The sequence below is a fragment of the Carcharodon carcharias genome, chromosome 9 (genome assembly GCF_017639515.1).
Source record: "Carcharodon carcharias isolate sCarCar2 chromosome 9, sCarCar2.pri, whole genome shotgun sequence".
NCBI classification, from domain to species: domain Eukaryota; kingdom Metazoa; phylum Chordata; class Chondrichthyes; order Lamniformes; family Lamnidae; genus Carcharodon; species Carcharodon carcharias.
Genome location: NC_054475.1, coordinates 146151472 through 146174619, shown reverse-complemented (window position 1 = coordinate 146174619; position 23148 = coordinate 146151472). Strand labels below are relative to the sequence as shown.

The 23148-nt window shown below is 39.9% G+C and overlaps 1 protein-coding gene across 4 annotated transcripts in view; it reads right to left on the bottom strand.

Moving 5' to 3' along the window:
- Window positions 1-23148, bottom strand: part of LOC121282541 (AMME syndrome candidate gene 1 protein homolog) — a 142005-nt gene that overhangs the window by 57868 nt on the left and 60989 nt on the right. For all 4 annotated transcript variants that reach the window (XR_005944065.1, XR_005944064.1, XM_041196276.1 and 1 more), the window contains exon 2: window positions 10231-10341. Coding sequence is in view for 2 of the 4 variants with exons in the window: in XM_041196276.1 (XP_041052210.1) it covers window positions 10231-10341 (111 nt within the window). In the remaining 2 variants the exon portion in view is untranslated. The remainder of the gene's footprint in view (window positions 1-10230; window positions 10342-23148) is intronic.

Below are 23148 nucleotides of genomic sequence, written 5' to 3'. Positions count from 1 at the left end.
AACAAACAACAAAAAATACATTTACTTGATCAGAAATAAGAATTGAGTAAGGGGTGGTTTCATTCCACTGGTATTAAGAGAAACATTGATGCTAACCTTGGGGACCACCAGAGTAATGCCCAATTTGTAACTGAGTTTCAGTGAGGATTGCAGGCCAAATCACTGATGGGAACAGGATCTCAAAGCCTGCTACTTCTCAATGTTAAATTTTTAACATGGTATAAGAATAGTGCCCAGCAAAGTGATTTATCTTGATACTGAATGTGATGGTTTGTCACTTAGCACAGACAATGCAGTCTGCAGCACCCTCCCACCCAACTTGGATGCAGGGCTGCTCCTAAAACCTCAGAGGGAGGTAACAGGATTAGAGCACTGGGTTGAGAAAGAGGAGCACAGTGAGTAAGACTGGATAAGAAAAATTATGACAGGCAAAATAAAAGTCACAAATATTGTTCCAGTGTGATGCAGTTTGTCCCAGCTAATTTTAGTCCTTACTAATCATGGACCAGACACTGCTTCAGTCTCAATATATCACAATCATACAGACAAAAATACAGTAGAGAGAAAACGATTCTTTGCTACAATGAAAAGGCAATAGCCCCAATAAAACTGTTTTCAATAAGTCACAAAGAAATTCCATAAGTCCACTAATGAAGTAATTTGTATGGTCAAAGCAAGTAACTTTATACATTATATGCAATATTCCGAAACAGTAAATTCACTCAAACAATGGAGTAGCCAGAAGAAATTAGCCACAGCTCATTTGGGTATGATCTCTTAACCAAACCAGATCAACCAATAAGAATTAAACACTGTTTTATAGAAGACTATGCACAGTGCTCCTTGAATATTTGATTACTAAAATGAATTGCTTTAAAGATATGCTTTTCATGGGTACCAATTGAGAACTAACGTCACAGTTCAACGTAACTGCTAGTTTGCTCTTCATCTCTACTTTTCTGAACCAAACATGAACTTATTCTTCTCTGTCAGCATTGGTTTGAGGATGTCTTTAATAAAAGCAGGTACGGTCCAACCAATAGCTGCTTCTATCCACTAGAGGTAAAGAATGGATGCAATCCAGTTTTAAAGTGATTTCTTTTTAAATACCATGGATTTTAGTCAGCTGAATTTTTCCATTATGGAAAAACAATTTCAAATGACATGACTGACACACCCCTAGACAGATGGGAAGTTCCAGAAATTAAATGGCAATACAATTTGTGTTAGTAAATTAATAAGAACATAAGAAATTGGAGTATACAGCCCATCAAGCCTGCTCCGCCATTCATGCCTGATCTGATCTTGGCCTCAACTCCACTTCCCTGCTTGTTCCACATAACCCTCAACTTCATTATGGTTTTAAAAATCTGTACTGCAGCCTTGAACATATTCAAGGAATCAGCCTCTATTCCTGTTCTCTGGGGTAGAGAATTCCAAAGATTAAATCACGAGAGAGGATTTCTTCTTCATCTCCGTCTTAAATAGCGGTCCCCTCATTCTGAAACTATGAGACCTACCACCCCCCCCCGTTATAAACTCCACATGAAGGGAAGTATCCTCTGAGCATCTACCTTGTCAAGCTCCCTCAAAATCTTATAGATTTCAATAAGATCACCTCTCATTTTCCTAAACTACAATGAGTATGGGCCCAAGCTGCTCAACCTTTCCTCATAAAACGCCTTCATCTCAAGAATTAACAGTGAGCTTTCTCTGACTGCCTTAAATGCAAGTATATCCCTCCTTAAGGAAGCCAAAACTGTATACAGTATAATAGGTGTGGTCTCAGTACAGTTGTAGCAAGACTTCCCTACCTCTGTACTCCATCCTAAATTGGTAGGCAAAGTGGGAATTAACCATTAATAAAGCATTTATTGAATATACATTTCAATGCAAAAATTGAAACATTCACTGCAGTGATTGGAAAAATTATACATCAAAAAAGGATTGAGATTAAGTTTGAATCTAACCGAAATCCTATTCAATGAACACCTCAGAAGTGTATCAATTTTTCAATTAGAGATTCTAGTTTTGCTACCATGCAAATTGTATTGAAGCTTTCAGGACCGGGAAAAATGCATATGGAACTGTAGTAATATTCATGAAAATTAGGTCTGATAGTTTAATAGCAAATGAGTCACAAGGTAAACCAAATGCTCACTGTAGAACAGGTGCCAAATCAACAGTTCATTCATACTGTAGGAAGTAAACTGAGCAAGTTATACCAAAAACTGCTTTAGGTTTGGACAGCGGTCTATATTGTTTGCAAATGCTGTTACATTGTCAAGGTATGCACATGCAAGTTGATTAAACATGGGTACAATTTAAAAGCTTTTCTCTATTATCCCTAATTCAAAGATTGTTATTTTCCCCTTCCTTGCCCTACTAGCCATGCCCTTGTTTTACTTAGCCCCTTGCAGCCTGAATTGCAGAAGATCATGTTTACATTGCTGCTGGTTCTACTTCTGAGTCAGCATGACATTGCAAATGCTCACAAGATCATCTTTAGCACTGCATCTATGTGGAAACTGCTATGCTGTGCTGACTACATGCATCACTTTGCAACACACACACAGATACTTCAAGTAATGCGTCACTAGTATGCTTAAGATGTTCGAAGAGGTATAATTTGTGATGTTTGCTGTTTCTCTATGTAATCAGTTAAGAGCATATATCATAACTGGTACAATAATAATGAAAAAGCTACTTCACGCAGCAAGTCTGGAGCTGCTGCAGTTGAGTGAAATTCAAATGTAGACAAAATTCTTTTCTAATAGCTTCCTGGGCATTTGATACATTCAATTTGCTGATTCGCTTATAAATAAATCAGTTACTTTCTTAATACTGTAAAACTCAAATTGTTGAAATATTACTCAGAAGTCATGAGGCATGATAAGTTGTATTTAACAGGTTAAGAATCTGAGTTTCCTCACTGTTGCCAGATATTTTAATTTAATATGAACACAAATAAACTGCAGTAGACCAAAAGCACATCTCTCCATAATAGAAATTCCCACTACTCACATTATGCCCTTTCTGACAATATTATTCCTTGTTTTCATCAGCAAGATGCCATGGATGGGAAACTATAATAAGAGATTTGACATGATAGTTACTCCAGTGGAAGTAAGGCATCCTCGATTATTCAAGGGTTGCTGAACCACAGCTTATGCCTGATCTTACTACAAGGCAGGGAGAGGAGGCAGGCCCCAAGTCTACCTCAGATAGAACAGGAATCAAACCCCATGATTTTGGCACTATCCTGAAACACGCATTAGCTATCTAGCCAACAGAGCTAACTGGCACCCCAACAGGAAATTTCATTACAATTTTATAACTATGAAGGCTTTTGTCAGGATGAACAAGGAAAGACTACTTATTCTGGTTGGGGAGTCAGTGACAGGACTGTTGTATCTTTTAATGGAAAATGGGTAAATATTTGAAACAAAGGTAGGTACAAGATTATGGGTGGTGTGCAAAGAGGAGAAACCCCCCCCCCCCCAAAAAACTAAATGGGGTGCTTCCATACTGCAAACTTCGATGGTTAAATGAACATTTAAGCATTACATTATTTAATGGAAACTAAAACACCATTTGTGCGTGCACATCCTAAACATCCACAAAACCCCAACCCTGCCCAGCACCAGTGTACAATGGTTGCAGTGTATACTATCTACACAGTACACTACAGCAACTGAAAGATACTTGGGCAGAACTTCGACCACCTCAAAAGAAGAGCCGCAGCAAGTACATGGAAACGCCATTTGCTCCAAGTATCCAAATCACATATCAATTCTGACTTGGATACGTTTTGATATTCCTTCATTACCACAAAGTCAAAATCCGAGAACTCCCAACCTAACACTGGTGATTTAAAAAGGCAACCCGCAAGGATCTTTTCAAGGCAACGAAGGATTGGCAACGTTAGGTTATCCTTATTCACATCAAAAGAATGGAATAAAAAAGAAAAATCAATCACATACAACAGCCTATTTTTACATTGTAGCAAGAGGGGGAAAGTTTTGAATTGATGAAAATTGTTTTCAAATATTAAGTACAGCACTTAAAAGCAATAAATCATACATGTTCTTCCTATTCTCTGCATTTCCTCCCTGGAAGTTAACCTTTAAAAATGGTACAAAAAAAAAGGCAGGAATTAAGTTATGCAGTCGTTTGCTCTTTATTTAATCTGGTCAAAACTTCCTTTCAAAAAGGCAGATTTACAATTGCAGTAGTGTTGCCTAGTCCCAAGAGGTCAGTAATGCAGTCCTAGAATCAGAGCTGATATACTTATTAGTGCCACATTTTAGTTGAAATCAAATGCCAAAATGAGGCATATAAAGACATTTATATAGCACACCTTTCATGACATCTCAAAGTGCTTTACAAGCAATGATGTTTACAGCCAATTAAGTAATCTTTGAACTGCAGTCATCAGTTTGCAGCATTAAGTTTATATTTTACTTTCGGCAATAATATGAAAACAAATTTGCAAAGATCATAAAAAAGTTAGTACTGACTGCTAGAAGTTGAATGAAGTATCTCACATTTTGATTCTTAATGACCAAATGCAGTAGATGTACAAATTTGACTGCTTTTAATTGTCATGATCCTGTGCTAGGTCATTTTGATAAGTTCGAACTACCACCCACATTTATATAACAACCTTTAAAGTAGGAAAACAGCCAAGGTACGTCACAGGAGTGTAATCAGACAAATTTGACAGAGCCAAAGGAAGAGCTATTTGGATGGGTGACTAACAACTCTAGAGGTAGGTTTTAAGGAGGGTCTTAAAAAGGAGTGAAGGATGGAGTGGCAGTGGGGTTTAGGGAGGGAATTCCAGAATTAGAGTTAGAACCTTGGCAGCTGAAAGCACAGTGATCAATGGTGGGGTAAAATAAGGGGAGGAGAACAAGAGGTCATATTTTAGAGGAATGGAAGTTCTTGGAGGATTGCAAGAGGATGAAGAGATAGACAGGCAAGGATACTCAAGGGTCTGAACATGAGGATGGGATTTTTAAAAACAACAGCATTGGTGGACTGAGGCCAATGTAGGTCAATTAATATAAGTATGATGGATGATTTGGTACAGATTGGGAAACAAAGGCAGCAAAGTTTGCTTAAATATAAAATGAGTGTCACAGGGGAGGGGGGGGGGGGGGGGTGGTTCTTTTAAAAGAAAGATTCCTCCAAGAAGAATTATTGACCAGAAATACCACACCAGCTTTTACTGGACCATGAATACTCAAAATATTATTTTTTAATCTAAGAAAGCAAATGAGAAAAAAAAGATTCCTCAACAATAATTGCGTTAGAGCTTCATGGATATTAGAGGCCAAGAATTAATCAACGTCATCAACAGTTTTTTTTTGAAAAAAGCATGAAACAGCACAAAATAAATTCAGGCATATCAATTCCCTTTGTGCCAAGGAACTTATAACTTGTTTAATATAATGCTGTTCAAAAGGGCTGGAAGTGAGGGAGCGTGTGGAAAGCAGTGCCTTTGTTAGACCTTACATTCAGAACTCCAATCAGAGAAAGTCCAACACATACTGAAATCTGTCCTTATTGCAAGGTCACTGTGGATGTAGAAGGATAATCAGCCCATCTTGATTCATCCAGACCCTGTAGAGTTTCCGATTGTAGCATCCAATTGTGCTTTTCTTAAAAAAATGATTTCAGAGTTTTTGCCTCCACTATTCTGCATGTTTGATCCAGCATAAGAAATCATTTCCTGATATCAGTCCTAAAATTTTATTTTACTAATTTGAACCTGTGTCTTCAATTCTACTCATGGTTTGAATGTAATCGGCTAGTTTTATAAAAAACTTTACATTCTGATATACCCCCATCCAAAGGTCATTTCTCAGATGCCTGCTTTACAGGCTAAAATAACAAGTTTCTCTAGCCTCTGTAGACATCAGCATCATGGCTCTTACTGTACTGCCTCCAACGCTTTAATGCTCCTAGTTTCTTGGCAACCTAACTAAACACAGCATTTAAGGAAAAGTCTGACAGAAGTACTATAAAAGCTTCATTATTACCTCCTCCATCATATTCTACTGTATTCTTGGGTCTCTTTCAATTTCATCCTGAGCTATTTCATCATCAGTCATGGTGCGCATGTTGTCAACTTTTCCTTCCCATGTGAAGCACTTTATACTAGTCTGCATGAAATTTTATGTCATCTACCCACGTACTTCATCCAACTTCTGTAATTTTTGAGCTGCTTCCTCCAATTACATGTACCCTCCTGATTTGAACTTAAGTGAAAATTTAACTAAACTGCATCAAGTTCTTAAATCCAAGCCATTTTTAGAATTTTGAAATAGTAGTTCCAGCACCAAGCCAAGGAACTCCACTCTGACACAACTCCTTTAAAGGGCACTCATTATATACGTGCCATAATAGTTGCAGCATTTTACTTACTGGAAATCACAAAGGCTGCCCACAATGTTACCCCCTCTCTTCCACATGATAAAAAAATACCATACCAGTGGATTAGTGAATTTTATAACAAGGAAGACAATGGTCAGTGTCTGTGCTGGCTGCCTGCTGGAACAATTGAATTGCTCTTTTTCCCCAACACCGAATGCCTTAAGGTTGCAACAACTTGGACAATATACTTACAAGTTAAATTCACAAAAGCCACATGACACAGCAAGATACCAAAACAGCCCAACTTAAGTATAAAATTGGATCAAGTCTACAAGAGGTTAACATACCTTCTCTGTAAGAACATGACTCCATAAAGCAACAGGACAATTAGGTGAAACAGTCCTTCACAGTATGTCATGAAGCACCATATGTGGATGATGCAAATTTCCAGGTTTACCCCAGAGTTTGGATATTTTGCCAGAACTAAAAACGAGAGAGAGAATTCCAAATTTTTATGTAGTTTTAAGAGTCTCCGCCTACAGTTCTGTCAACTGTCCAAGATCAAACACACATTAAGTACAGGCTACTGCATAAAATGCTCAGGAACAATTTATGATAATTGGATATCAATTTTTTGTCAAGGCCCCAACAATTTACAATTCAATTTGCACCTAAAAGAAAGCACACGCTACAGTCTTATATCAGTTCAATGACATCAATTTAAATCACCCAAACAGCATACACAAGTACATCCATGTGACAGTCAGTATTGTGTGCGCTCAAGTGTGGCTGCAGGATTCTTGGCCTTTGACGATGTAAATATCCAACATTTGCTTTAAAACCACTAAAGAGGTCACACTATTAAGGTAGTAAAATACCTTGATATCTTTCCCCTTTCCACTCAATGCTCCAGCAAGTCCCAAAAATATGAATATATAAAAAGTTTGCTCCAAGTAACATCATACAGATGTCAGCAGCCTTCCGGACTTACTCAATACGTGGGCATTTGTGTAGTAGGCTGATCTAACCTTCATGCGTGCAAGGTCTTCTATCTGATACTGATAATAACAATGCAAGAGATATCCCAGTAGTTAGTTCATGCAATTCTGCTCTACTAAAGCGAAATTAAATAAGAAATGCATTAAACATAAAAATTGGACTATCCTAGGAAGCAAATTCTGTGGTACGATATGGAATTGAATCTGATCGTTCTGCAGTCTAGGCAGAAAGCAGTGAGTAAGATGCCGGTACAGATAACTCCTGTTGTAATTCCAGCTCTAATACCATTTGACTTCCATTCCAAAAATGGTAGTATGGCCACTGGCACCAGATGATCAAAAACTCCAGGTACAGCTAACACCGCAGTTTTCCCAGATGGATTTTTTTGAGTGTAGAAGGTCAAATGGAGGCAACTTGGGTTTGAAAGTGTATGTTAATATCAGAGGTCATGACCTTATAAATGTTCCTGCTTCATTATAAAGTCATCTTGCAACCTACAAAGATCTTCCAATGACTGCCATGAATATTTGAATTAACATTACTTTTAATTGTTGTAAAAGGAAGATATTTATTTCAATTGTACAATTATAAGCATTGGGAAAATTAGATTAAGAGTTGAGCAACGAACAATATCACTACAAGTAACTATGAGGTGATTTTGTACTAAGGATGTGTGTTACTTCAGTGTATCGGTATTTTTTGACAATTATTATTTGCAATTTAGGGTTCAAATTTCTACTACTGTGCATATTCTTGAATGAAGCTTCCTGGTAGCTATATAATGATCAAGGATTCAGCTCATTCAAATTAATATTCTTTCATGGGCATATTTGTGAATTACCAAAATTATACTACCAAAACTGTCAGCAGTTTTGTTAAAAATCTTAAATCTGGATCTTTGCATATATTCTCCACTTGATTAATTTTTCTCCTTTTTGCACAGTTCTGGCTATCCTCGTTGTAGACAGCATAGCCCTGCAAAAAGTCAGTAGTCATTTACTGTTGTTTAGGCCTTTTGGCTTGTTACAACACAGAAACTGGAGTTGCTGCAGTTGAAGCAAAAAAGAATGATGAGAAGCACTGCTAATAAAAAAATGAGAGAGAATTGTGTGTGACAATCTGTTAACGTAAGACTTAGCAATACAGACAATGGAGCAAATTACTGTTAAAAACTGTTGTTACCATATTTAAACAGAGCTATTGGGAACTTGACAGATCAGAGACAAACAAGCAAAGACATACAGAAAGGGAAAGGAGGAAACAGTGCATGGCTATGTTCATATTTGAGTCACAGTTGTGTACTTTGCTCAGTCTCTAGTACAAGCGAGCTACTTAAGCATACCAACAACGGATGGGACATTAATAACTTTGGCGGAAATACAAACCAAATAACTATGACTTAATAGAACGTCAATTTAAGCTAGCTTTGAAAAAATTGTTTTATTCTAGAATTGGAACCCATTTCACAACTGCCCATCTTCAATTTTTAAAACTTCATTCTTTGCATATGGGTGCCATTGGCAAGCCCAACATTTTTATTGCCCCTTGCTATTTACCCTTGAGAATGCAGGGTGATTTCGTTAAATATATCCTTTTAGGGGAAAACCTAGAACAGCAGTGGCAATGAAGTTGAGTCTCTTTTCCCCCCTCCCCCCAAACTTGGGTATGGACTGTTAATGTATGCACAATGACCTTCAGAATGAAAGACTTACATCATTGCTGAATATTTAGGGCAATTATTTATAGTTGATAACTGGATAGTCAGTACATTTCAGAAATCAATGCAAAGTTTGTTCCTCCAATGAGTCTACTTCAGATATTGAGCAAATCAGTTTCAATTATAGTATTTAAAGTAAATGTACTATTTATGCCATTTTGCTTCCTTTACTCTCCCAGATAGCAACATTTATCCATATATGTACAAAGAAAAAGAGTCCCTGAGAAGATAAAAATTGATTTGTGGTCAATTAACACATTTTAAGAATGAGCTAGATTAGTATTTGTTGTGATGAGAGTTAGAGATATTAATAGCATTGATTTCCTGTACCTTCAAGGGAAGTAGAGGAAGTAACAGGGTGTTCCCTAAGCAATTGATCAAGTGGTGATTACAAAAGTGCATGAACTCAATAGGCAATGTTGAGAAACCAAATGGGCTTCTTTCAGATGTGAACTTAAGCCTTCAAGGTGCCCTATGGCCAAATTCCTCAGAAGCCTTGCTTGCACTTTAATATTAAACTTATCTGCATGGACCTAGTCTGGTTCTGCTGCTGAGTTATTAAAAAACATACCAATTATTTTTCTTACATACACGTTTTTCTTCCCCAAGCTGAAATCATTAGACAATAGTGCATAAAGAGACCTTCTGAATAAACTTAGCATTTTACAATTTTTAAAATGAAACTGCACAAAGTAAATATGCTATGATTATAGAATTGCGTAGACAGGGTCTACTAGCAATTCAGTACCATAGTTTACTCTATTTCACCTAACACAGATTTCCAACTATATATGCAACAAAAAGCCAGCACCTTAAGTGCTAAGGACATGTAAAGAACCTCTTGCAAAAACACAAGTTTCCATATGCTTACCAAGCAATTTTATGCCCAAAATGTAATAGTGTCAAGAGTTGTTCCAGCACAATAAATTAGGTTAGTTACATTTGTATACACCCCCATATTGATATACACTCACCTATTGCACTAGTTACCCATTTAATTTCATTTCTTACTATTTGGACAGGAAATAAAGCTTCAAATAAATGTACCAATGTGCATATCTTTGGGAGTAGCTGGCAAACAAGTGGCATAATATGAGTGCTGAAACAATGCAAGAAAACAAAGCCTCAAAGCTCACCTGGTAAGAGTGTACTCCCTGAGTCCTGAATGTAGGTTCATGGCAGAAAAAGTACCTATGCATCCTCGCAACCGTTTATCACGACCAATCTTCCATGTCACAAATAATGGGCTGGAAAATAAATTAAGTACATAAGCATTAGGGTAATAAATGCTTTTTGCAGAAGTTTCATATCTCAAGTACACACGTTTTGTCCTGACCAAAATTTGAAGCATTGCAGATAATCTGATTTTTCTCCTTTTGATAAACTATTTGTTCAACTTTTACAATTCACTTTTAAAATTCAAAACTATACCATAAATTCTGTTTGTAGTGAACATTTGCTGCCATATTCTAAGAAGGGAGAAAGTGGCAGCAGCAGCCATAATTTATAGTCAGTTGGCTTAAAACTATTACCTCAAAGTTCAGCATTTCAATTCAAAGCTTCCAGTTAAAAACAGGATGCATCACAGGATATTAGCAGCTTACTTTCCACGAGCCACTTAACACATACCAATTTAAGCTGGGCGATATGCAAATCTCAAAAAGCAGCATAAGAAGGAGAGACCTGATGACAGTTGAGAAGCAGCATAAGGAGTAGCAACCCCGCAGGAGTTGAGTAGTGGTGAGAGGGAAGGGAGTAAGAGGGAAAGGCCCAGCGAGAGTCGCAAAGCAACACAAGGAGACGACACCCAGCGAGAATTGAAAAGCAGAAAGCAATGGGGGGGGGGGGGGGGGGGGGGGGGGGGGGGGGTAAGAGATCTGGCAAGAGTTGAAAGGTCAAGGCTGTGGACTAATTGCATTCTGAAATTAAAATTAAGTGTGACATCACAAGGAAACATGTTTGGTTGGCAAAAATATTTGCTTGTTTCTCTTTGAAAATTTGTGTAACTTTTTAGTAATTGTAAGATTTCATTAGTAGTAGTAAGGATTATTAGCAGTAAAGCTTATTGGAGTGGTAAGGTTCATTTCTTATAACAAAATAATTAATACATAATAAAGGTGGCAATACTGGTGATGTGTTGTGGCTGCAGAATGTCAGCGTAATTCTTAGCACAGAGGATTATTTAGCAAATGCTGTCCAATTGCGGAATCACATTTAATGTTGGACACTGTTTTGAGTTTTGCAAGGAGTAGGTGGGGGGGGGGGGGGGAGAGAAGAGAGAAGGCATTGTGTCGAGTCCATACGCTGCCCGTTGCAACAGTGGCAGAAACATGCTATTTGATATGATCCACTAGTCTTTGGGATGTTCGGCCTACATACCTAGCATCACAGTGGCACTGAAATTCATATACCACATTACTCATTTAGGTGATAGGTAGCAGCCTGTTAGTGGCGAATTCCTAAAGTGTTGCTACTGCATCGTTGCAGCATGAAACAGCCAGCTTCACTTGTTGCTCAAATTTTTGAGATACCTTGCCCTTCCAGGGTAATCAGAAGTAGGCTAGACATTTTTCAGGGCCTAAAGTGATGGCTTTAGGCCCTTTCATGAGTTGGCATGATACAGTGCGAAATGGTCTGAGCGGAGTAGCCATTCTCCTGCAGGAATCCTTTGATGCATCCTGTTTCAGTATCAAGCTTGCATGGTGAGCAAATGGCCCTACTTACAAGATTGCTGATAAGGCCAATCTTATACCTTGTGGAACTAAAAGAATCCCAACACTTATATTGACCAGTGGGGACAGGCTTGCGATAGAACATGGTAGAGAACCCCTGGTAGATTTCTCAACTAGTACATCAAGGAAGGGGATCTCAATTGACTGGTCCATTCAAAAGGTGAATTTGAGGGCAGGATGGAGCCCATTAAAGGAAATTATTACATGCAGCTGCAGATTTAAAAATAGCGAACATATCATCCATACTTAAGAAATAGGTAAGCGGTTTGAGGTTAGGTGTCATTCCATCGAAGACATGGTTCTCATGGAATCCAACAAAGATGTTTGAGAGAGCTGGACCGAGAGGAGATCCCACGGCAACACCATCTATTTGGGCATACATGGTGTCATTAAAACTGAACTCAACTGCGCGAGTTGCCAAGTTCAACAAACATTGATTCACACAATGGCGGCAGGTCCAGATCACCATGATGTAGTGCTATAGTGCAAATATCTACGGCTTCCTTATGTGGAACATTGATGAATAGGCTAGCAATGTCAAGTGAGCACACAAATTGCTGTTTTCCCCTTATATTGGTGTTCTTGCAAAGTGTCCTGATAAGTACAAGATGAAAATCTTCTTTTTCAGCAATATCTAGGGTCTTAAAAGTAGCTGCTCCTGAAATAGTAGATAATTGGTTTCAATTTTCCAAAATTCCCTAGATTCTGAAAAGGTCCCAACAGATGGGAAAATAGTGAATGTAACTCCTCTATTCAAGATAAGAGACAGACAGAAAGCAGGAAACTACAGGTCAATTAGCTTAACATCTGTCATAGAGAAAAGGAGGTTATAACAGGGCACTTAGAAAATCTCAATGTAATCAGGCTGGGTCAATTTGGTTTTGTGGAAGGGAAATCATGCTTGATTGATTTACTAGAGTGCATTGAGAAAGTAACAAGCAACGCGGATAAAGGGGAATCTGTGGATGTACTATGCTTAAGATTTCCAGAAAGGCATTTGACAAGGTGCCAAATCAAAGATTACAACACAAAGCAAGTGCTATTGATGCGGGGTAACATTTGCACAGATAAAGGGTTGGTTAGATAACAGAATAGGTAGAAATGGGTCATTTTTTGGTTGGAACAATGCAATGAGTGGAGTTTCAGAGATCAGTGCTAGTGCCTCAACAATTGTTTTTATTTGCTCATGGGATACAGACATCGCTGGCTAGACCAGCATTAATTGCCCATCCCTAATAATCTTTGAGGTGGTGGTGGTGAGCCGCCTGCTTAAACTATTGCAGTCCACGTGTTGTAGGAACACCCAGTGTTGTTTAGAAGTGAGTCCCGGGATTTCAATCCAGTGAAGGAATGGTATTATGGTTCCAAGTCAGGATGGTGTGTGGCTTGGAGGGGAACATTAAAGTGTTCCAAAACAAAAACAAAAACAGAATTTCCTGGAAAAACTCAGCAGGTCTGGCAGCATCGGCGGAGAAGAAAAGAGTTGACGTTTCGAGTCCTCATGACCCTTCGACAGAACTTGAGTTCGAGTCCAAGAAAGAGTTGAAATATAAGCTGGTTTAAGGTGTGTGTGTGTGGGGGGCGGAGAGAGAGAGAGAGAGAGAGAGGTGGAGTGGGGGTGTGGTTGTAGGGACAAACAAGCAGTGATAGAAGCAGATCATCAAAAGATGTCAACAACAATAGTACAAAAGAACACATAGGTGTTAAAGTTAAAGTTGGTGATATTATCTAAACGAATGTGCTAATTAAGAATGGATGGTAGGGCACTCAAGGTATAGCTCTAGTGGGGGTGGGGAGAGCATAAAAGATGTTAAAAATTTTTTTTTTTTTTTAATGGAAATAGGTGGGAAAAGGAAAATCTATATAATTTATTGGAAAAAAAAAGGAAGGGGGAAACAGAAAGGGGGTGGGGATGGGGGAGGGAGCACACGACCTAAAGTTGTTGAATTCAATATTCAGTCCGGATGGCTGTAAAGTGCCTAGTCGGAAGATGAGGTGTTGTTCCTCCAGTTTGCGTTGGGCTTCACTGGAACAATGCAGCAAGCCAAGGACAGACATGTGGGCAAGAGAGCAGGGTGGAGTGTTAAAATGGAAAGTGACAGGGAGGTTTGGGTCATTCTTGCAGACAGACCGCAGGTGTTCTGCAAAGCGGTCGCCCAGTTTACGTTTGGTCTCTCCAATGTAGAGGAGACCACATTGGGAGCAACGAATGCAGTACACTAAGTTGGGGGAAATTCAAGTGAAATGCTGCTTCACTTGAAAGGAGTGTTTGGGTCCTTGGACGGTGAGGAGAGAGGAAGTGAAGGGGCAGGTGTTGCATCTTTTGCGTGGGCATGGGGTGGTGCCATAGGAGGGGGTTGAGGAGTAGGGGTGATGGAGGAGTGGACCAGGGTGTCCCGGAGGGAGCGATCCCTACGGAATGCCGATAGTGGGGGTGAAGGGAAGATGTGTTTGGTGGTGGCATCATGCTGGAGTTGGCGGAAATGGCGGAGGATGATCCTTTGAATGCGGAGGCTGGTGGGGTGATAAGACTCCACCCTGCTCTCTTGCCCACATGTCTGTCCTTGGCTTGCTGCATTGTTCCAGTGAAGCCCAACGCAAACTGGAGGAACAACACCTCATCTTCCGACTAGGCACTTTACAGCCATCCGGACTGAATATTGAATTCAACAACTTTAGGTCGTGAGCTCCCTCCCCCATCCCCACCCCCTTTTTGCTTCCCCCTTCCTTTTTTTTTCCAATAAATTATATAGATTTTCCTTTTCCCACCTATTTCCATTATAAAAAAAAAAAAAAATTTTTTTAACATCTTTTATGCTCTCCCCACCCCCACTAGAGCTATACCTTGAGTGCCCTACCATCCATTCTTAATTAGCACATTCGTTTAGATAATATCACCAACTTTAACTTTAACACCTATGTGTTCTTTTGTACTATTGTTGTTGACATCTTTTGATGATCTGCTTCTATCACTGCTTGTTTGTCCCTACAACCACACCCCCTCTCCACCTCTCTCGCTCTCTCTCTCTCTCTCCGCCCCCCCCACACACACCTTAAACCAGCTTATATTTCAACTCTTTCTTGGACTCGAACTCAAGTTCTGTCGAAGGGTCATGAGGACTCGAAACGTCAACTCTTTTCTTCTCCGCCGATGCTGCCAGACCTGCTGAGTTTTTCCAGGTAATTCTGTTTTTGTTTTTGTTTTGGATTTCCAGCATCCGCAGTTTTTTGTTTTTAACATTAAGGTGTTGGTGCTCCCATGCATCTGCTGCCATTGTCCTTCTGGGTAGTAAAAATACTGATTTGGAAGGTGTTGTTGAAGCAGCCTTGGCGAGTTGCTACAGTGCATCTTGTAGATGTATACACTGCTGCTATTGTGCATCGGTGGTGGTGGCACCTGGCACTTAAGTGGCAAATAACATGCCACACACCAGCCTAAGCCTGAACGCTGTCCAAGTCTTGCTGCATATGGACACATACTGCTTCAGTATCTGAGTCGTCGCGAGCGGTGAACATCGTATAATCAGTGAGCCTCCCCACTTCTGACCTTATGATAGAGGGAAGGTCATTGATGAAGCAGATTTGCAATCTATATAAATGACTTGGATGAAGGAACCAAATGTATTGTTGCTAAATTTGCTGATGACATGATAGGTAGAAAATCTAGCTGTAAAGAGGGCATAAGGGGTTTGGGTAGGTTAATTGAGTCTTCAAAAGTTTGGCAGATGGCATATAATGTGGACAAATGTGTACTTGTCCATTTTGGCAGGAAGGAGAGGAAAGTAGCATATTATTTAATAGGAGAGAGATTTCAGAACTCAGTGGTACCGAGGAATCTGGGTGTCTGAGTACATAAATTAATAGAATGTTGCTGCTTATTGAGAGGGGAATAGAATATGTAGGGATGTTTTGCTATAGTTGTACAGGACATTGGTGAGACCACAACTAGAGCACAGTATACAGTTTTGGTCTCCTTATTTAAGGAAGAACATAATTGAATTATAGTCAGTTTAAGGTTCACTCAGCTGATTCCTGGGATGAGGTTATCTTATGAACAAAGGTTGGACAGGCTGGGCCTATATCCACTGGAGTTTAGAAGAATGAGAGGTGATCTTATTGATAGATAAGATCCTGAGGGGATTTGACTAGGTAGATGCTGAAAGGGTATTTCTCCTTGTGGGAGAGACCAGGACTAGGGGGCACAATTTAAAAATAAGGGGTCTCAAGAGGAGAATTTTTTTTTGAGGGTCATGAGTTTGTACAACTCTCTTCCCCAGAGAGTGATAGAGGCAGGGTTATTGAATATTTTAAAGGCAGAAGTACATAAGTTCTTGACCGCAAAGTGAGGGAGAATATCAGGGGTAAGTAGGATAGTGGCATTGAGGCCACAATCAGATCAACTATGATCCTATTGAATGGAGGGGCAGGATTAAGGGGCTGAATGACCTACTTCTGCTCCGAACACATATGCTTGTAAGTCATGAGAAAACGTATTCAACCTTAATTTAAAAATTGAACTAGAGATAAAAACTGAATAGGAAACACTGCCCTGTGTAGATCTGGCCATAACAGGAATTGATACGATTACGCTTAAAAAAAGAAGAAATGAATGAATGGTATCCACATTTGGGTGCTCTTCAAATTATATTTAAGTGAATAGTACAAAATTAGTTTGCTTAACTTATCTGCAATTTACCGGATGTGGGTTTGAAAGGCTCAAACCAGTTCTCCTTTTTGATAGAATATAATTTGATTCTAATTTGTAAAACCTATGCTTTTTAGTTATATGCAGAAGCTTGTGATTCATAAAGAGATATCAAGTAAGCAAAGGCGTAAAGAGCTGTTTGGTACAATTCCATAATTAGACGTTGGGTTAAGAAAAATAATGTTTGGATTAAGATTTCACATAATTCAGATTTGGTGAATGAGAGTTTGAACGAGGATAAGAATTATTCTCCACCCAGTTTCTGAAGGAGGCAGTTGATGGTGTGATTCCACTAAAATCCGAAAAACTTCGGAGTGCAATTTTCTACTAAATGATAATTGGCAAACAATGAGTCATTTGAAAAGATTGTTGGAAAGAGAAATTTCACAACTTTCAGTGAATCTGCAATATTGAGAAAATGTGCAAAACGGTTTTTATTCTTTCAAGGGGCTGGTGCGTTGCTGGCAAGGACAAGATTTGTTGTCCATCCCTAACTGCCCCTAGAGAACTGATAGAGGCTAGAGGCAGGTAGTTCTACATCCCAACAACAGTCAACTGTTAGAATACCTCTGTAGTGCAAAAATTGAATATTGCTAAAAAAAAAAGAAACATGTTGTTGAAGCTTTGCATCCTGTACAAGAATGCCAAATTTCAAACGAGTGAATGTTTTTGAACTTTAAAGCTTCTGCAATGCTAGTATGCCTCAACTGGAGGATCATATAAAATACCATGTGCTTGCAAAACACAAAATAATTTCTAACATTAGATGTGATTGGACAGCACTTGCTGAACAATCCTGAGTGTTCTAAGAATTACACTCTCAACCAATTTGAGTTGGGCTCACAATGAGATTCACTTGCACTTGCTAGAAGCTACATATGTTCATATGCAAGGACTGTCCTCTGAAGGCAAAATGGACATGTCCAGGCATTGCACCTCCTTTAGATTAAACAAAGGTGTTGAGGGCAATAGCTCCCTGGTGCATTCTCCATGGCAATGCTTTGACCAGAGTCAACTTGCCAACCGATCAACACCCTTTTCAAACACAGTAGGACTGTGGTTCCCTTTGAAATTTAGCACTCCTTTCTGTCCTGATGAGTGCAAGACGAAAAGCTTCGACAGCATGTTTCTTTTTTCAGCAAAAATTAAGAGCTCCCCAAAACGAAACCATAAATTCCCAAAATAATGTTACACGCACAATCTTTGGTAAAGAATTATTCTACTTATCCACCTAACTCACAAATCAGCTACATTAAAATAATGAAATTGAAAGTAAGAGCAAGAGATTGAGAGAAAGGGAAAAATAAAGAGGTGGGGTGCAGCAATGAGAAACACTGACAATCAGGGGAGACAGAGATTGAGTGAGTACATGTAGGAATTTGGTTTAAAGTGGGAAATCGGTGCATGGGGGAAGGAGAGGTGCTTTAGGTAAGGTTTACTCAAAGAAATAAAGTGTGCTGAGTGCGGAGTTTGGCGAAGGGTGGGGAGGTGGTACTTTTTTTTTTAAAAACTTTTTTTCAACCTCCGGTAAGGAGGAGCAGGTAAACCAGTAACTGGTATTATTAGTTTTATCAGTATTGTAAAGTTTATTGGCAGTGCTAAAACCTATTGGGGAGGGGTGGGGGTGTGTAGGCTTTATTAATTATAATTAATTAGCACATGTTGGAGATGGCAGGGCAGGTGACATGCTGCGACTGCAGATGTGGGAGCTCCTGGATAACATTGTGATTCAGGGCAAACATGTCTGCGGTAAGTGTTTGATGCTGCAGGAAGTTCAGCTCAGAGTTGAGCTGGAGGCAGAGTTGCAGACATTGCGGCAGAACATGGAGGGGGAAAGTTACCTGGACACTCGTCCAGAAGGCGGTCACACCCCTTAGGATAGAGTCTTCTGATTTGGTCAGTGGTCAGGGACAGAAGGGTGTGACTGCAAAGGAACCCAGAGGCCAGGAGTGCAGGAGCCTTGGCCCTTGCAATTGTTCAACAGGTTTGAGATTTCTTCAAGCTTGTTTGGATGAGGGTTGGGGAGTCACAAGGAACGTGGTACAGTATAGTCATAGGGATTGAGAGTGTTCTATGCAGAACCGGTGTTCTTGCGAGCTGCATAACAAGGGCAGTTTAGAGTGTTTTGAACTAAGTAGTGGGGGCAAGGGTACAAATTTGGGAAGACATGGTAAATCAAAGAGTAGATTTGGAAAAAGAGAAGGGTATTATTACAGGAACAAAAACCAGACCATGACAGGAAGGGATAGAATGTACAAATCTAACAGTAAATCAACAGAACAGACTAGAGGTTATAAAAAGAATAAAAGGATCAAACTAAAGGCTCTGTATCTGAATGCATGATGCATTTGAAACAAAACAGATAAACTGACAGTACACATAGTAATAAATAAGTATAATTTGATAGCCATTAGAGAGACATGGCTGCAGGAGGACATAGGTTGGGACCTGAATATTAAAAGGATATTTAGGAAGGACAGAAAGCAAGGAAATGATGGAGGGATGGCTCTATTAGTTAATGATTAGCACAATAAAGCTGAATGACCCAAGTTCAAGAAACCAGGATGTGGAAATAGTTTGGCTGGGGATGAGATGAGAAATGGTAAAGGCAAGAAGTCACTTGTGGGAGTCGTGTACAGGCCCCTAACAGTAACCACATGGAGAATTAAGGAAAAAATAATGGGAGATCGTCAGAAAGGCATGATGATAATCATGGGAGATTTTAATCTACATATAGACTGGAAAAATCAGATGGGCAAAGGTAGCCTTCATGAGGAATTCATAGAATGTTTCAGAGATAGTTTCTCAGAACAACATGCTCTGGAACCAGAGAGGCTAAACTAGACCTGGTATTGTGCAACGAGATAGGATTAATGACCTCATAGTGAAGGCACCTCAAGGTAGCAGCGACCTTAATATGATTGCATTTTACATTCGGTTTGAGGGAGAGAGGAGTGGATCCAAGACTATGTTTTCAAACTTAAATAAGGGCAATTATGAGGGAATGAAAGCAGAGCTGACTAAAGCAAATTGACAAATTAAGTTAAGGGATAGGTCAATAGAGATGCAGTGGCAAACAGTTAAGAGGATGTTTTGGGATACACAGAATAGATACATTCCAACAAGTCCAAGGGATGGACACACCAACGGTGGTTAACTAGAAAGGTTAAAGAAAGTATCAATCTTAAAGAAAAAGTATATAATTGTGCAAAGATAGGAAGGCCAGAAGATTGGACAGAATATAAGGATCAGCAAAGGATGACTAAAAGATTAATAAAGAGGGAAAAATTAGAGTACAAGGGAAAGCTAGCCACAAACATAAAGACAGATAGTAAGAGTTTCTTTAAGTATTTAAAAAAGAAACGAGTTAACAAAGTGAGAAATGGTCCTTAAGAAAGTGAGTCTAGGGAATTGAGAATGGAAAAAAAGGAAATGGTAGATGAACTGAACAGGTATTTTGCATCAGTCTTTACACAGGAAAATTACAACCAGAGAAGCGGTACTGAGTAAATTGTTGGAGCTGTGGGCTGACAAGTGCCCAGGTCCTGATTAACCTCATCCAAGGGTCTTCAAAGTGGCTAGTGAGACAGTTGATGCATTGGTTTTAATTTTCCGAAACTCCCTACATTCTGGGAAGGTCCCATTACATTGGACGATAGCAAATGTATCTCCATTATACAAAAAGGGAAGGAGAAAGAAAGGGGGAAACTACAGGCCAATTAGCTTAACATCTGTCATAGGGAAAATGTTAGAAGCTGTTATTAAAGAAGCTACAGCAGGGTACTTGAATAAGTTCAAGGTAATCAGGCAGAGTCGACATGGTTTTGTGAAAGGGAAATCATGTTTAGGCAACTTATTGGAGTTCTTTGAGGAAGTAACATGTGCTGTAGATAAAGGGGAACTGGTGTATGTACTGCACTTAGATTTCCAGAAGACATTTGATAAAGTGTCACATCAAAGGTTATTGCAGAAAATAAAAGCTCGTGGTACAGGCAGTAACATATTGGCATGGGTAGAAAATTGGCTGGCTAACAGGGAGCAGAGAGAAGGCATAAGTAGGTCTTTGTCACATTGGCAAGATGTAACATGCAGTGTGCCTTAGGGATCAGCGTTGGGACCTCAACTGTTTACAATTTATATAAATGACTTGGTTGAAGGGATGGACGGAATAGTTGCCAAATTTGCTGATGACACAAAGATAGCTAGGAAAGTAACTTGTGAAGAGGGCATAAGGAGGCAACAACAAAAAAAAGATATGGATAGGTTAAGTGATTGGGCAAAGATCTGGCAAATGGAGTATGTTGTCAGAAAATGTGAAACTTTCCATTTTGGCAGGAAGAATAAAAGTAGTATATTATCTAAATGGAGAGAAATTGCAGAGCTCTGACATACGGAGGGATCTGGGTATCTTAGTGCATGAATCACAAAAGGCTAGTATGCAGGTACAGCAAGTAATTAGGAAAGCTAATAGAACATTATCAGTTATTGCAAGGGGAATTGAATACAAATGTAGAGAGGTTATGCTTCAGTTATACAGGGTACTAGTGTAGAGTATTGGTCGCCTTATTTAAGGAAGTATGTGAGTGCATTGGAACCAGTTCAGAGGAGGTTTACCAGACTAATGCCTGGAATGGGCAGGTTGTCTTATGAGGAAAGACTGGACAGGCTAGACTTGTATCCGCTGGAGACTTAATTAAAACCTTTAAGATCCTGAGGGACTTGATAGGGCGGATGCTGAGAGGATGTTTTCTCTTGTGGGAAAATCTAGAACTAGAGGTCACTGTTTAAAAAAAGGGGTCGCCCATTTAAAACAGAGATTAGGCGAAATATTTTCTGAGGGTTGAGTGTCTTTGGAACTCTGCTCCCACTGCGTTTTCAGGAAGAGAAAAACTTTGAATATTTTTCTGGCAGAGGTAGATAGATTCTTGGTAAGCAAGGGGGTGATGGGTTATCAGGGGTAGGCAGAATGCAGATTTGAGGTTACTACCAGATTAGCAATGATCTTATTAAATGGTGGAGCAGGCTTGAAGGGCTGAATGGCCTATTCTTTCTTGCTCCTTGGTCATATGTTCAAAAGAGGAAAGTTCAAGATCTTGACTTAATCCTTTGAAGCAATTTTAGCCTATCCACACCATTTGTAATGATAGTTCACTTGCTTGTCTTATGAGAAAGTCAAAGACTGCCTAGGCTCATAAATCCAGCTGGTGTCTTCATCCTGTCAAGTAAATAGCAATCACTTAACATATAGTGTGGTAACTGCAGGCCTACAAGGATATTAAAAAACAAAAAACTGCGGATGCTGGAAATCCAAAACAAAAACAGAAATACCTGGAAAAACTCAGTAGGTCTGGCAGAATCAGCGAAGAAGAGCAAAGTTGACGTTTCGAGTCCTCATGACCCTTCAACAGAACTAAGTAGAAATAGGAAAGGGGTGAAATATATGAAATATAAGCTGGTTTAAGGAAAGGCGGGGGCGGGGGGGGGGTGGTTGTTGGGACAAAAGAACAAAGAGGTGTTGAAGGCGGTGATATTATCTAAAAGAATGTGGTAATTAAGAGTGGAGAGCAGGATAAGCAAGGTAGCTCTAGTGGGGGTAGGGTGAAATAAGTGATGACTGGAATACATTTAAAAATAATGGAAATAGGTGGGAAAAGAAAAATCTATATAATTTATTGGAAAAAACAAAAGGGAGGGGGAAGAAACAGAAAGGGAGTGGGGATGGAGGGGGGAGTTCAAGATCTAAAGTTGTTGAACTCAATATTTAGTCCGGAAGGTTGTAAACTGCCTAGTCAGAAGATGAGCTGCTGTTCCTCCAGTTTGCTTTGAGCTTCTGGAACAATGGAGCAAGCCAAGGACAGACATGTGGGCAAGAGAGCAGGGTGGAGTGTTAAAATGGCAACAGGGAGGTTTGGGTAATGCTTGCGGACAGACTGAAGGTGTTCCACAAAGCAGTCACCCAGTCTACGTTTGGTCTCTCCAATGTAGAGGAAACCGCATTGGGAGCAACGAATGCAGTGGACTAAGTTGGGGAAAATGCAAGTGAAATGCTGCTTCACTTGAAAGGAGTGTTTGGGCCCTTGGATGGTGAGGAGAGGAAGTGAAAGGGCAGGTGTTGCATATTTGCGTTTGCATGGGGAGGTGCCGTGGGTGGGGGTTGAGGAGTAGGGGGTGATGGAGGAGTGGACCAGGGTGTCACGGAGGGAACGATCCCTACTGAATGCCGCCAGGGGGGGTGAAGGGAACATGTGTTTGGTGGTGGCATCAAGCTGGAGTTGGCGGAAATGGCAGAGGATGATCTTTTGAATGCGGTGGCTGGTGGGGTGATAGGTGAGAACAAGGGCGACCCTATCATGTTTCTGGGAGGGAGGAGAAGGCTTGAGGGTGGATGTGCGGGAGATGGGCCGGACACGGTTGAGGGCCCTGTCAATTACCGTGGGTGAAAAACCTCGGTTAAGGAAGAAGGAGGACGTCAGAGGAACTGTTTTTGAAGGTAGCATCATCAGAACAGAGGCGACAGAGGCGAAGGAACTGAGAGAATGGGATGGAGTCCTTACAGGAAGCGGGGTGTGAGGATCTGTAGTCGAGGTAGCTGTGGGAGTTGGTAGGCTTGTAATGGA